We start from the raw sequence: 15173 nt of genomic DNA, 5'->3' as shown, positions 1-15173 counted from the left end.
GAGGAGTCAGGGCTCAGGGGCTGCTGCCAGGGCAGCTCTCCGCCGTGGTCCTGCTGTGGCTCTTTGGCTGCAGCTGAGGTGGCTGTGGCCTAGGGGTGTGCTGCGTCTTGTTGGTGCCGGAGAGAGGCGTGGAGAGGGCCCTGCCATGGCCAACGCATGTCCTGGGGCCAGGGGGCCTGTGGGGAGAGGAGGAAAAAGCTGCTGTACGCCTCTGAGGGGAGGAAGTGCTTGAGCCTGGGCCCCCCTTGCTGGGGCCCAGTGCTGGCTGCATGGTGGGAGGGAACTGCCAGCTCTTGTGTGTGTCTTGGGTGCCCTTGAGTGCTGGGCTTTTGCAGGTGTGAGGGGAAGAAGGCGGGTGCCCAGGGCCAGAAGGGGAAGCGGCCACCCTGGAGGCTTGGTGCCAGCAGCGTCCATGGCCACCTGGGCTGTAGCACCCGGGAACTAGTGGAGTTGCAGAGACCGAGGGCAGGTAGGAAGGAGAGCAGCAGAGCCCAGAGGCTGGCCTTGAGGCGAGCAGGCTTCCCCTTCTGCAGAGACCTGCTAGGGGGACGCCAGGGGAGGCAGCTCAGAAGGGCAAAGGAGCTCAAGAAAGCTGGCAGGCCTTTAAGCTGCTGAAGGAGAGCCTCCTCCAAGTGCCACTCTGCTCCACCTTGACACTCCAGCAAGCCCAAGTCAGGGCAAAGCCTGCGGCCCCTCACTAGCAATGGCGATTCTGGAGGACCAGGCTTCATCGTTCCATCTGGTACGTGCGCATCTGCAAATGCAGGAGCTTTGCTTGAGCGCCTGCTCAGGGAGACTTTCATCAGCACTACATGAGGATTGAGTCCCCTTCTCTCTGCAGACTGACAAGCCTCGGTAAGGATCCGCACCTCAGACCAGCTTCTAGCCTCTTTGTCCTCCACGCATTTTCCATTCCCCCCACAGCAGGAGCTGCGAGAGAAAGCGCCCATCACAGAATCATCGAAGGGTGGAGGTTGGAAGGGGCCTCTGGAGATCATCTCGTCCAACCCCCCCTGCTAAAGCAGGGTCACCTACAGCACACTGCACAGAGTGGCCAAGCGTTAGACACTGTGTTTATCGATAACTGTGCGGTCTAGGCTTGTAGTTAATCTCCTTTTTTAGGCTTTCTTCCTTTCAGGTTGGTGCTTGGGATCTGAGGCAAAGGCAGGAAGGGTTTTGGAGCAGCTGAGGTTGTCCGCTGGCCCGCGCTCACAGAGCGGTCTGCTGTAACTCGTTGTGCTCCCTTTCATCGTCCAGCGGTGCTTTTATTCCTCCCTGCTCCTCATGGTGAGGTTTGCAGGCAGGAGCAACACATTTGGCCAGGCTCTGGCGTGGGGCAGCCGCGGGGTGTGCCCGCACGTGGCCGTAGTGGGAGCCGAGCAGGGGAAGAGTACGGCCGGGTGTGGGCACGGCCGGTGGCGGCCAAGGCGGGCGGCAGGGCGCGGGGGGCGTCGCGGCCGCCGCGCTGGGGCCGCCATGGCGCCTGGCGCCGCTTGCGGCCGGGTTGGGCAGGCGCCATCGGCCAGGGCGTCCGGGGTGGCTGCGCGAGCGTCCCCCTGGCAACGGCATCCCCCTGGCAACGGCGTCCCCCTGGCAACTGCATCCGGCTGGGATCGGCGTTCCCCTGGCAATGGCGTCCCCCTGGCAACGGCGTCCCCGCCCCCGCGGAACTGCCTCCAGTGACGTCACGGGTCCGCGCGACCAATCGTTGGAGGCAGCTGCGTTGAGGGCGGCTGCGGTGAGGGCGGCGGGCGGAGCCAGGGCCTGGGGCGGGGCCTGGGCGCCCTCGGGGGCGGAGCGGAGCGGCGGTGTCGCCGCCCTCCCGGGGCGCCTGCTCGTTGCGGGGCCGAGTCTGCTTGTGGTCGGCGGGGTTTGGCTGCGGGGGAGCTGGGGCGTGCGCGCTCAGGGCCTGTCAGCGAGGCCTGGGAGCGCGGCGGGCCGCTGGCAGGTGACAAGTGTCCGTGCGTGTCGTGGTGTGTGCCAGAGTGGGGGGGGTGTGGGGAAGGGTCTAGGGTGGTGGAGGTGGGAGAGGGCTGTGCGTGTGAAATCCTGTCATTTCAGTTAAACCGCGTGTTCTCTGAGGTAACTCTTGTATGTTTGTGTTCAGCGACGAAGTAGCTGAGAGGTTTTGAAGCCTGTGGCCGGGGGAGGCGTGGCAGTTTCCTGCGCTGATGGGAGGTGCAGGGAAAGTGGCCAGTGTTACTGCTGTTGTGTGCCGCATTTTGTGGCGTAAAGGCGGGGGGGTGTGCGGAGGGTCTGGAGACGGACACGGGCGGGGCTTTTCAGTAGGAAAGCTGCCGGGCTGTGCACGGGCGAACGTTGTTTTTCAAAAGCGGAGTCGTCTCCCCCGCCCCCCTCCCCCCACCCCGCCGTTAACGGCATCTCCCCAGCAACGGCGTTCCCCCCCCGCCCCGCCCCTCCCCCCCGCAGAACTGCTCCGGTGACGTCACGTCCGCGCGACCAATCGTTGGAGGCGGCTGCGGTGGGGGCGGCAGGCGGGCCTGGGCCTGGGCCTGGGCCGCGGCGCCCTCGGGGGCGGAGCGGAGCGGAGCGGCGGTGTCGCTGCCGACTCAGGGCCTGGCAGCGAGGCCTGGGAGTGCGGCGGGCTGCCGGCGGGTGACAAGCACGCCCGCGTGTGTGTGTGTGTGTGTGGCGTGGTGTGTGCTAGAGTGATGAGAGGAGTAGAATATGTAGGAAGCGTTATTTCTGTTACATAGGGCATTTTGTGGTGTAAAGGGGGGAGGGTGTGGGGAGGGTACAGAGCTGTCCTGAGCTGACAGAAGGAGATAGGTGGGTGTTTTCAGTAGGAAAACTGCCAGGTTGTGCAAGATGTTTTCTTGGTCTGTTTTCCTTGCTTGGAGAAGGCAGTGTTGCCTCAGCATTCCGAAAAATGCTATTTCTCAAAAACGCTGTTGGAATCTGGCTCTCTTTTCTCCACCTCAGTGGAGAAAATGGAAACTGTTTCACTGTGAAGAGGTGACAGTGCTTATGCAGTTTATAAGAGGAATATTGTTTTGGGTTTTTTGTTTTTGTTTTTTGTTTTTAAACCACTGAAGCTCATTCTTAACACTACACACGATTTGGTACCTCAATGTGAAGTCCTTTTATGTAATTTCTTTTTGCTTTTTTACTTTTTTAAAGGTCTTGTACAGAGTGAGAATCTAACTGTATATAAATTTTCAATCTTTAACTTTCTTTGTGTGCTTCCTGTTGCAGACAATGGCGGCAGAACAGATTTCTGCAGCTTCGCTCCTTGACAGGACTGTGAAGATTAGGAGGGAGGCTGAAGAGCGGAAAGTGGTCTGGGCCTGGGGCCTCCTTAATATGTCTGTTGGGGGGATGATATATACTGACATGTATGTTGATTGTTATATCTGACTCAACTAAGTAAAGCATTCTACTTTGTATATGCTTAAATATTTCATAGGACCCAGTTACTGTTAAATTGATCGCTTCTTCCTTTTCTTTTTAGGACTGGAAAACTTATAAGTTCCTATTACAACATCGCATTTTGGCCGCTCTGGTATATTGGTGAGTTGTCACAGCATATGAATTAGTTTTAGGGAGGAGGGAAGGTTTCAGCCTTCATTCTTCTTGCTGGGGAAAGCATTTTTAAGGTTTGGGGTTTTTCGTTGTTGTTGTTGTTTTTTAATAACCAAGCTTCATTTTGTTTTCCTTTATCCCTTTTGGTGCTGTTGGAATTTCATCATTTTAGTGACAAGTAAGAAAGAGTGTGAAGAACAGGTTTCCTACCTTAAATGTGTTTAATGTGTGCAATAAGGCTTTGGGGAATAGTTGAAATAATAGCGTTGTGTTGTATTGTAGGGCTGCAGGACATTTCCAAATAATCAAATTTGGTTTCAAATGAGTAGGCTCAAAAGTAATTGTATCTAATACTATTAGCGGATGAAAAGGAAGAAGAGTGAGAGCAATGTCAGGTAACGAGTGACAGAAGGTTTGGCAGAAGACACTTGATAAATAGCATGAAACTTCATTGCAGTGCTTTGTATCCTGTCTGGAAAATACCTTTCGCTTTTACAAATACATATTGTAGCAACAGAAATGAATTTCAATATAGAAAGGAAATTTATCTCTAATGGTTCTTGCATGAAAAGGAGAAGTTGTCTTACGTCCGTGCTCAGACTGGCAGTTATTGGTAGCCCTAACAATAAACTATTCTTGATTTGTGTATAAACTTGTTTTCTCAGATCATTTACTGTTACTCCTGTTTATGGTGCCTAGCATGATAAAAACCTTTGTGTTTGTTCTAGAGCTTGCGCTTGTATCCCTGTTCAGTCTGAATGCCTTATTTGATTTTTGGATGTACTTCAAGTACACAATGGCACCAACTACCTTGGTCATGACTCGTAGACAGCAGATCCTTCTAGGGATGCAGAATGCAGGTAGGTGTTATAAATTATAAATACTTTTTTTAAAGATGATATCTTTCTCAAGCCCACGAATCTTTAGTGAAGTGAGTTCTCAGTTACCTCATCTGACAAGAGCAGTAAGATGAACTAACTGCAGCCTATAAAAATTCAAAATAAAAGTGATAAATTGATGAGCAATTAAGGGGAGAAGTGGAGAGGAAGCAACCAATACAAAAGGAGAAAAGGAGAGTGGGCTGTTAAAGGGCAGTGAGAGAGACTTAAACTTTATGAAGCTGGACAAGGAATTTGTAACCTATAAATGGGATTGAGAACAAGGCAGAGTGTATAGGTTTGTATTTAAATTTGGTATCCTACTATCATCATACTGACTGGAGAGCACCAAATTAGAAAGAGAAAAGAGACCTTAGTGTGCAGTCTGAAAATGACAGGCTAGAGAGCAGTTGCTCTGAAAAGTTCTGAACGTCTAAGTGATGTTGTAAAATATAGAAAAACTTGGCAGAGTTTGAAAATACAGCAAAAGCAAGGTGCTAGTACAATGTGTTACATACTACTAGGCTGCCTCCAGAGAAAGAGCGGCAGATACGGGAGTAGGGTTATATCACCGCAGCTGAGGAGTGTAATATCTGGGTTTGCACAGGTAAATGAGACATTAGATGTGCTAAAGACACGTGAAGCAGGCAGGTAGAGTAGCTGACCAAATAAGTTAAATAATTGCCTCGGGCTATGCAAAGGTGCTTGGTAGAATTTAACTGAAATTTTAAATTGTAGAATTTGTATTGAATTATGATCACGTGTCTCAGTTTTCTGATTTTTATGTCTTTGGGGTTGACTGCTGAATCCTGTAGGGGTCAGACTAGAATAGTCTTTTTAGTGTCCTAGAATTTCCTTAAGGGAAGAGAGTTGTGTATGTGTGTTTTGCTGTGTATTTAAAGTGAGGAGGAGAGTTCTGGGCTGCTGCATGTACAGTGCTGATTGTGGGTTTTTTTGCTTATTGCAGCGGTACAAATAATTCCAGCACATGAGCTGGCAGCGAAGAAAGTCCCTTCTTCTACGCCTTCTCCTACAGTCCAGGGTCAAACTGTGCTGAGTTACAGCCCATCCCGGCCCTTCAGGGCCAGTCCAAAGTTTACTTCTGGTTGTATCTCAGGGTACAGCCCTCAGCGGCAGGCTCTGTCAAGCAACAGCGCTTCTTATAGCAGTGCTTTAACCTATTCACCAAGCAGCAGCTACAGTAAGGTAATGACCAAGGTGGCTTCAAGGGGAACGGTTTGGCTTTGCTTATCGTGTCCTTGTGTTGTGCTGTAAGCCATTGGAGGTGTGCGGCCGGCAGTGGAGGGTCCTGTGTGTGTGTTCGCTTTGTTTGCAAAGCAGATGAAATTTGTCTTGTCAGTATTCATCCTCTTTCCCTGGTGTTAATTTATTTGTTTTAGAGTAGCTAGTTTGTTTCAGAGCACAGCAAAAATAAGAAACTAGAATGTAACTACAAAATAGCAAAAACCTTCCCCCAAACGAGAGCATATTTTATAGCAGCAATCAGCAGAGTAATCAATTCTTATGTTGAGTCGATCTATTCATTTAGTTTATAAAGTCAAAATGGAACTCTCACTTTCCTCATGTGACACAACTGTTTGCTTTTGTTTCCCAAAGCTTTCCAGCTTCAGCTCTTCTCCTACTGGTTCACCATATGCCTCAAGTGTTGGGCCAGTGGAAAGCACCGGGCTAAGGTCTCGTTGCCACTTTTCACCAATGCGGTATAATTCCCGTATGAGTCAAGATGATGAAATCACAGACCGCAAGTCACTGCAAAAGTACCTTCGAAGCGAAGAAGAGAAACAGCGTAGACTTCAATTGGGTACGTAAATAACTTCATGTAGCCTGAAAAGCTTGGCAAGGAGGGGATGTTGGTTTTATTGATGAGGAGTTGATGAGAAAAGTTGGAAAAGATTCCTGCAGAGAAAGAGAGCTGCTGAAGTACTAGTCTATATTATAGATATACTAATAATCTCTGTAGCATTTGTTGTGTATAGTGGACTACAATGAGTTGAAGGGCTTTATCACCTCGATGAGAGGGATATTTTGTGGAGAAGGCAGTTTAGCTAAAGGTGGTGAATTACCTGCAGGCAGTTTTTGTCTGGGATAGGGACAGTGCCTTATTAATATAAAGATGAAATCAGTGTTTATGCAGACAGATTTTGGTGTATGTATTTATGATAATTCATGAGCACATCTCTCCTGTCAAAGCCTTAATATAGTGACCTATTGCCTGCAGTGTTGCTTCTGTGATTACTTGGTGATAATTTTATGGCTGTTCAATGTCATTTCAGCAAGTTCATGTTCCAGCTCTCCTTCCAGCAGCCCAACCTTTTGGAACTACAGCCGTTCCTTAGTAGAGCAAGCACAGGTGCTGAGAAAGTACCAGTATCAGGTGGCTTGCATGCCCCAAGCTCCGTCAGCACACAAGGACGAAGCTCGTCTGAGCTCTCCACTGACTGCAGAAGAAGTAAGCTCAGCACCAAAGGAGCCAAGAGAGAAAAACAGGGCTCTAAAATATGTGGCTCCATCCAAATGTGAACTCCGTCAACGGTGCTAGAAAGGGAGAAATCCTATAGCATTTAACCATCTTCATACAGCTTGTAAGACTTTTTGCCACAAGGGGTATACATTTCAAATTCCGGACTGTAAAATTTTACAATTGTAAAATTGTAAAATGATTTCTTCCTTGGTGAACAAGGTACCTGTGTTTAGGTGGAAAACTGACTCCTGAGAGAATTTCAGGTTTCATGCTTTGTGGTCTTTGTAATTAACTAATACTCACCGTGTGGGCCACGGTGGAAAGCTGGAAACTTCTGTTGGTTTGGCCAACTCTTCAGAATTATTTTATCTGAAGTTGTTTAATATTACTGTGTGATCTGAGAACAGACAGACTTTGAGTTCAACTCAAGAATGGTGGTTGCGGAACTTTTTTTTACCATTTTGTACTCTGGATAAAATAAACTTGTGACATAAAAATTGACTGGAAACTGACCTGTACCTAATGCAGTGAAATAGTTGAAGGTGTGTAAAATTGTTCTCCTTTACACTTGTGTCTGGAATAAGTCTGATTCAAAAGAATGTCATTAACGTAGCTTTTAATTAAATTTGATCTGTTTTCTTTATGTCGTACATTAACTTAGTCTACCCTGCAACTTGGACCAATTTTATCCTAACAGAGCAGGAAACTCAAAACTGTGCGTTTGGACTCACGGGAGATTTAGTGTACTGTGAAAAGAGAGTAGGAGAGTAGTATGGTAAGCTACTGTAGAATTCACATGATACAGCCATTAGATGAGAGTTCTGGAACAAATGCAATTTGAATTATGTGCTGTGGCTGCGGTCAGAAAACATCTTAGGGCCTAAAAACTCTTTAGTATTCTGTTAGGTTGCTGTATGTAGGTAATAATGTTCTTTCCATAGGTTTGGGCAAGGGTGATCGTGAATCGACGACAGCTTGATTACCTGGATTCCTGGACCGCTAGGTTCAGAAGTGTAAGTCCAGTCCCTGTGAACTGCCTGTTCTTGCTGTTAGAATAGGTACAGCAGAATGAAAAAGTACCTCAGTGCTCCATGTATACCTAAGGAAGTGAGAAGAATTACATATTTGAGTCTATTTGAGGATTAGGGTGGGCTTGGACATGGAGACTAAAACAGCATGCTTGTAACAAAGAAGTATTAAGACACATTTTCAACCTGAACTTTTGCACTTGCTGGCCTAGGTGTTTTCTGTTCTGAAAACTTCACAGTTGTAAAGTTCACCCACCTTTGAATGAAGACACGTGCATCTTAACACACAGTGGATGTGAAAAGACTTGTTTTTTCTTTCTACGACCCAAATTTCTGAATTTTTTCTGTTTTTTTTCTCCTGTATTTCAAACTCCTTCTGGACTCAAATAAAGCATGGGAAATGCCAGCCTGTTGACTTTTTCCAACAGCCTTGAGGAGTGTAATTTGAAAACAAAAAGAAAATTTTGGTCTTAGGCAATTGCTTTAGCAGACGAAATACAATCACATACTATGACAAAATAATTTGTAAGCCTAACTTTGAATTACCCCTTCAGTCATCAACTATCACGTATGTAGTTCTTCTAAGTAGTGGGACGAGTGAAAAGTAAAAGATTTCTATGAGATGTGGGATTATGACTGTTCTGTACCAGATTCCTAAGCATCTGTTCATAAACCTACAGGCAGCTTGGCTTCAGTTCCCAAACTGTGTCACATACAAGTGTCACATACTGTGTTTATCAGGCTCTTCATTTCCTGAAAGGGTTTTGAGAGGGAGTGGGCCCATGAAAGTTTAAATTACCACTATGAGTGTCGTGCAGTGCCTCAGAATACCCCTTTTCTCATTGTTCAGGAAAGCTTTATCAGTATCACTGCTGTCTGGAGATTTGTTTTCCCAAGTCCTCTATAGTGAATTTTTGGCATTTTAGAGGGTCTTTCTAGAGCCAATCACCCCTATCTAAATTGATACTCTTTAATTACTTTTCCTCCTTGGTTGACTTCAAAGTTTCTGTTGTTAAACTCCTTTGTGATTGTAACAGTGATGCTGACTAGAGAGTAAACTAACATTTTTGTCACATTCTTGTTGCTTCTAAGCTTTTTAATTTTTGCATTTCTCTTTCCTAGTGGATTAATGAGACTATTTTAGTGCCACTTGTACAAGAGATTGAGTCTGTGAGCAGTCAGCTGAGAAGAATGGGGTACCCAGAAATGCAGGTTGGAGGTATGATGATAGAGTAACTGGGGGGTTCGCTGTGGTGGTTGGTAGCAGGCCACCCCATAGCAGGGCACTGCATAGGTAGTATAGAAAACAAGTCTGCTAAGAATTACAGTTCCGTTTCCTGTTTGTATTGGTGTGATCTTTGCTTCATGTAATGCATTTTACTAAACTGGAAGGATTCTTCATAGGATTTCTGGAAATACTGATAAAGGCATGCTGATGCTGCAATAGCATAAAATTCTTAAGCCTCTTGTTTCCTCTGAATTCATTCCTGGAGAGTTAAAGGCTCAGATTAACATCCTTGTATCTAAAACTGTCAGAAAACTATCACACGTTGCAAGGACGGTTGCCTGTCAGCCCTCTCTGTCTGCGTTAGTATGTGTCTTTCCAAACTTCCTTAAAATCAGCTACTTCCTGAAAAACCTATTGCTGTTACTTCCTTAAATTGTTACCTGCTATCTTGTCTGAAAGCAAACAGGCCACAAAAAGTTTTATGAAAACTTAGATGTGATACATTGTATCCAAATATTGTTTAAGAACTGAGAAGTCATCTTATGACTGTGATAATAATAAATCTATAGACCTAGGAAGTATTTATTTATTTATTTATTTTTACTTAAATTAATTCTGTTATCACAGGCGATTAATCGTTTGCATTTAAGATCTAAGATCATTTTAAGGTTAAGATACATTAAAGTTTATTTATTTATTTATTTTAACTTAGAATAGTTCTGTTATCACAGATAGGCTATTAATCGTTTGCATTTAAGATCTAAGATCATTTTAAGGTTAAGATACATTAAAGATTATTTAAGTACTAGGTGTAGCACTAAGTGGGGTTGGGGAGGATAATCTCAGGTGGATTTTGGAGAGCTATGGGCATTAGAAGAAAAGATCTTTTGGTTGGGGCAGTTGATTTTTGCTGTTTTGGGGTCCCCACCCCTCCTTTTTAAGCATTTTGATGAGCTAGAATTCTAGCTAAAATTTCATAGTGCAACTCTGAAGGAACTCCTTCCGTTGCCCTATCACATGCATATCCCCCTCAATCAAGAGCAGGATTTGATAGGCTTCATTTAAACAAAGCCTACTTTTTTTTGGCCTGTTTGTAGTCTGTCCTCAAGATCTGCATCTGTTGTGGTGCCTGTGAAAAACTGATCACTTACTGACCTCATCTCCACCTTGCTGCCCTCCTACTGCTCTGTAAAATGGATGTTACTTCTTCCCTTTTTCACACTATAGGTTTCTGTTTTCTTTTGGAATGCAAGCCCTTCAGATAAGGAACTGTCGTCTTTTGTGACTGCACAGTGCTGCATAACGTTTATGTTCTGTGGTTTAAGGGAGACAGCTAGTACTTCACTGGGATTGGAAACAAACATTTGGAGTATTGGTTAAGCTGTTAACTTTGTGTAAATCTTAGTAAATTATCTTAGTAAGTTACCTTAGTAAATAGTGAGACAAAAAAGCCAGTTCCTCCTTGTAACATTGCATTTGTTAACGTCTTGTAAGGGAGAATGTTCAAATTTCTGTCGTGGATGCAGATGTCGTGCTGGCTCTTGTCGCATGCAGAAGCCAGCATCAGCAATCTGAAACAAGCAGCGCTTGTTAAAGCTCCAGTCATGCCAACTCTGTACGCTATAATGCAGTATTTGGATATTGCAGCGAACCAAGAGTATTTGGTTGAAAGGGTCAAAGGTATGTGGTCAACCATACTGACTTTAAAACGTTTCCATTAGCTGGGTCAAGCGTCGGCGGTGTCAGATACCCCGTCAATTAAGAGGTTTGAACTACAGTCACAGCAGGGAGAAGAGCTGCTTTTCAAGTAGCAGAGGTAGTTTTTGCAACTTCCTCTTTTCAGACCAATGTAATGATGTGGGACTTGGCATGGAAGTTTTTATTTCTTCTCTCAGTTTGGGGTGTGAAGTGTCCTATTTAATCCCTTCATTAATTACCAATAAAAAATACCTTGTAAACTCCACTCCCCTAACTTTATATCTTTATAAGCACTTCCTTAGTTTAATTTTTCCTATTTTGTGCACTGAAAATACATGCAGTGTTCTTGAAGCTAGTGTCAAATATGTCCTTCTTGCACCTTCAACCTCCAGTAGCTGAATAAATTTTGTTTTTTCAGAGCTTTCTCAGGGAGGATACATGAGCTCATTCCGATGGAACAGAGGAGGAGATTTCAAGGGCCGTAAGTGGGATGCTGACTTGCCCACTGACTGTGCTGTAAGTTTTCAAAGAAGGCTTAATATAACTTCCTAAAGTGTGTCTTTCAGGGTAGATTTTTGTGTGTGGTAGCAATTAAGTCTTTTGAGGAACATGGTCAAAATCCTGTTTGCCTCCCTATCCTGATAATCCCATTGTAGTCAGTGAAATTATGCAAGGAATAATGCCAATGGGATTGGACATTGTGCAGATCACAAAAATGCGATTTCATGTCTTAGTCTTAAGCCGGCCTCTTATTTAGACTCATCTGAGATGTCAGTCAGGTAACTGTTTTGGGAGCAACCTGACAGAAGGTTGCGGATTTGTTAGAGCAATATTCTTACCTTATTAAAAAAAAAAAAAAAAAGAAAAGAAAAAAGTCTGCTTTAACCAAACCTCATAATTTCTCATGCAAGATGAACCTTAAAATTTTCCTTTGCTGTAATGGTTAGAAGAACAAACAGATTAAGTGGCGTGTCTTCATGTTTATTTAATTCAGTAATTTCTTGAGAAATCCACAGGCATTACATTATCTTACTTGAGAACAGACTTGTAGTCATGCTTAGCCAATTAATGCAAAAGGTCAGGAGAAAGCACTTCAGTGAATACAGTGACTTGAAAATTCAACTGAAATAGATAAAAGAAAGGCCACAAGATAATCCAAGTAGTGGAGAACAAGCTTCACGTGTGACTCTTCAGTTGAACTCTGTATTTGAAAGGAGAGTTCAGGTGATTTGATTCCCTCTATAGATGTTCAGTTCCTGGGGAGAAGCAGAAAGAAGATTCATATGCAAGTTTTACAACCTTGCTGACAAAGATGCAACAAGATTGAATTGCTGGAAGCTAAAGCTGAGCAAAATCTGTCTTGAAATAAGATTTGATTTTCTAGTTGTGAAGATGACTAAATATTTGGGAATGACAAGCGTAACACAGACCATCACACCCTGAATTCATTGTCTTTTAATGAAACCAGCTAAGAGAGATAGTACTGCACAATGTACTAAACTTGTAAAGATTCTGGGAAAGAAGTTCTGATATAACAGATGAAATTAATATTGAACACTTGTCTCGAAGCTTTGGCATTAACTTAAGACAATAAGTGTCAAATGAAGAGTTTTTAACAGTAATGTTAGTCTCATTGCGTGCAACTTAAAGCAATAATTTCCTCTAGACCTCTGGAGGCTTTGGGCATTTAGCCCATAGAAATTCTTTTGTCTGCCAAACAAATCCTATGTTGAACACAGGAGGTATCATACTACAGAGTAATTTGGTCACGCTGCACCCAAAGAATGTTGAGAACTCTACTGTAAGAGTTAAAATACAACATGCAGTACTGCGATTTTCTCGCTGTTAGCTAAGAAGATACTTGTTCTAGGGCTTTCTTCCAAAATGTTGAGAGCTGGTAAGATTCATGAGCAGTTCAAGTTTGTCCATTGATTTTGTTTTGCCATTTTTGACAAGAGAGGAGCAACTTGCTGGGTAAGTATAGTGTTTGGAAAAGTTGTCATTAGATCGGATCGGCCTCTCTAAGCCAAATCTTTGCAGCTAGCGTAGAAACCATCATGAAATCAGGTATCTTGTAGTTTGTCCTATACATGCTATTCAGATCTGTGACTTTGCAAATTCTGTGAGATGTGAAGATAGTTACTTGTATGTCAGGAGTTCAGTTCACATGCAGCACCTTTTTAACGTGTTGTGACTGAAAGGGTTTCATTTACAGGAAGAATAAACTTGTCTTGATGTCTGTGGCGTGCCCTGGACCATTGAATTCAGTGCTCTAAGTGTTAAGCTGCCTTGGGCTTTTAAACATGGTGGGATTAATTAAGTCCATGATGCAGCAACAGACTCTCAAATACCCTAACTAATGTCTGAGATTATGGAAAGAAAGCTGCTGTCCTGTCAGTCTTCTTAATGATACTAAAATGAGATTTGTTTTTGTTTGCACAGATCCTTATGCACATATTCTGCACTTACCTCGATGCCAGACTGCCCCCTAGCCCCAAATACCCCGATGGCAGAACCTTCACTGCCCAACACTTTGTGCAAACACCAGATAAACCAGGTATTGGCATTCTTGGACTGCTTGTTTAGCTGCTGTTTCCTGCTTGGATCCCATCAGCGCTCTTAAAATCCCTATCTTATTTTAAAACTTTAATTCACAGACATTACAAATGAAAATGTATTTTGCATCTACCAAAGCAACATCAATCCACCCCACTATGAGCTGATCTACCACCGCCAGGTCTACAATCTGCCCGAGGTATGATCGTGTTAGTTTTTTCTGCTGTCAGGAAACCTTGAGCAGACCTGATCTGTTTCTTTTTCATTCTTCCTTTTCCTTTGGAACTAGCCACATCCATTGAATATGTAGGCTGGCTCAGTGCAGAAAGCAAATGTTACCACGATCTTTGACCATCATGTGGTATTTAGTCTGCTGCTGAACGATAGCTTCAGTGCCTAGCTTAGGTACATCAGTGCCCAGGCAGCAGCTTCCTCTTGTTGTTTATTTTCTGATGATTTATTCTAAAATCCTAATTTATGTAAGCTCTGAGGTGTGTTGCTATTCCTCAGTGCCAACGAGACTGATGCTTGTCTGTAAGAGTTTTTGGAGGGAAACATCTAATCTCAATATCAAAATACTAGACTTTTCCTGTACATCTTGATTTTATTATTGAGCCCCGATTGTGACTTGATTTTCTGATTTCAGAAAAGCTCTTTTAAAAAGCATTTAAAAATATTTGAGGGTGATAATCCATCTAGAAAACAAGCTTGGTCTTTTTCTGGTGTTTGCCTAATTGAAAGATAAGAATTGAGGCAAAACCCCAGCAGTCTAAGCTGTAATACCATTTTGCGAGGTCTCTGTTATAGTTTTTTCTCATCTCTGATGATGTAACAGGCCGACAGGGCGCACACTGCAGTATATGTATCTTGCAAAAAGTTTTGAAGGAAAAATTGTGCTGCTCCACCTAAGATCAGGACAGGGGATGACAGTTGTTTTAAATAAGACATTCTAAGATATTAGTATGGTTGTTTGCATGTGATTTCATTTCCAAGTTTTTTTCTCTTCCTATGGTATTCAGGGCAGAAACAACATGTTCCATACATTGCTTATGTTTCTGTACATCATAAAGACAAAAGAATCTGGGATGCTTGGGTAAGTGTCAAACGTTCTGTATCATTGCGCTGCGCATGAGATCTGAGCAGGAGCTTTCTGTTTTGAAATACCGTAACTGAAGTTGCTATCATAGGACGATACTGATGGAATTAAAATGCTCTTCTCATTTTAAGTAATGGCAGCCTTTTTACAAAATCATGTCAGTTTTGTGTGCATGAGCGTGCAGGAAATGTTTTGTGCTTTTCTTTGGTCTTGTGCTGACTGAAAAATCCTGTGGAGTCCATGCTGCGGAATAGTGGCCTTGGCCAGACAACCAGGTTGCTACCTTCTTGCTAGAAGTACTGTGCTATTTATAAACAGGAGACAGACACTGCCATAGTGCTGTAATCTCTTGTTTTTGGCATAACAAGAGAAGTTTCGAGTGCACAGTGAAAGCTGCACTGACATAAAAGCAATGTCCGGACTTTTTTGTTCTGAAAGAGCTGTCTTTAATTCGAGGTGAAACACGATACCTACATAAATGTTAAAATGCTAATGTGTGGGATTGGCAGTTTTTCTTGTAATGAAGATTTGTTTTAAATAGGAGCTTTAACTTACTTGTGTCTTATCGTTATAATGCTGTTTTTGCAGGCGAGTGAATTTTGGTGCATCAGGAGTCAACGTTCTAGGGGTGTTTGGAGAGTAACATCTCTAGCAGGACTGCAGC

General features: G+C 43.9%; 1 protein-coding gene across 1 annotated transcript; it reads left to right on the top strand.

The window, feature by feature from the left end:
* Window positions 1-1476: 1476 nt before the first annotated feature.
* Window positions 1477-15152, top strand: LOC134154721 (transmembrane protein 209-like). The gene is made up of 16 exons (XM_062601400.1): window positions 1477-1503; window positions 2431-2482; window positions 3230-3356; window positions 3473-3531; window positions 4272-4403; window positions 5389-5627; window positions 6039-6247; window positions 6720-6891; window positions 7845-7916; window positions 9054-9150; window positions 10714-10839; window positions 11276-11373; window positions 13300-13414; window positions 13515-13612; window positions 14433-14506; window positions 15098-15152. The coding sequence occupies exons 1-16, from the start codon at window positions 1477-1479 to the stop codon at window positions 15150-15152; spliced, it is 1752 nt and encodes a 583-aa protein (XP_062457384.1).
* The last annotated feature ends 21 nt before the right edge of the window (window positions 15153-15173 follow it).

This window comes from Rhea pennata, unplaced genomic scaffold, assembly GCF_028389875.1.
Source record: "Rhea pennata isolate bPtePen1 unplaced genomic scaffold, bPtePen1.pri scaffold_33, whole genome shotgun sequence".
NCBI lineage: Eukaryota > Metazoa > Chordata > Aves > Rheiformes > Rheidae > Rhea > Rhea pennata.
The sequence above is the reverse complement of the archived record's forward strand: the minus strand, read 5'-3'. Positions and strand labels throughout refer to the sequence as shown.

Excerpts from the sequence above, each read along its gene's own strand:
- LOC134154721 (XM_062601400.1), top strand. The coding sequence starts at position 1,477 with ATGGCGCCTGGCGCCGCTTGCGGCCGG. Across the intron at positions 3,357-3,472 it reads GGGATGATATATACTGACAT|GACTGGAAAACTTATAAGTT; the intron begins GTATGTTGATTG and ends TTTTCTTTTTAG. Across the intron at positions 13,415-13,514 it reads GCAAACACCAGATAAACCAG|ACATTACAAATGAAAATGTA; the intron begins GTATTGGCATTC and ends TTTAATTCACAG.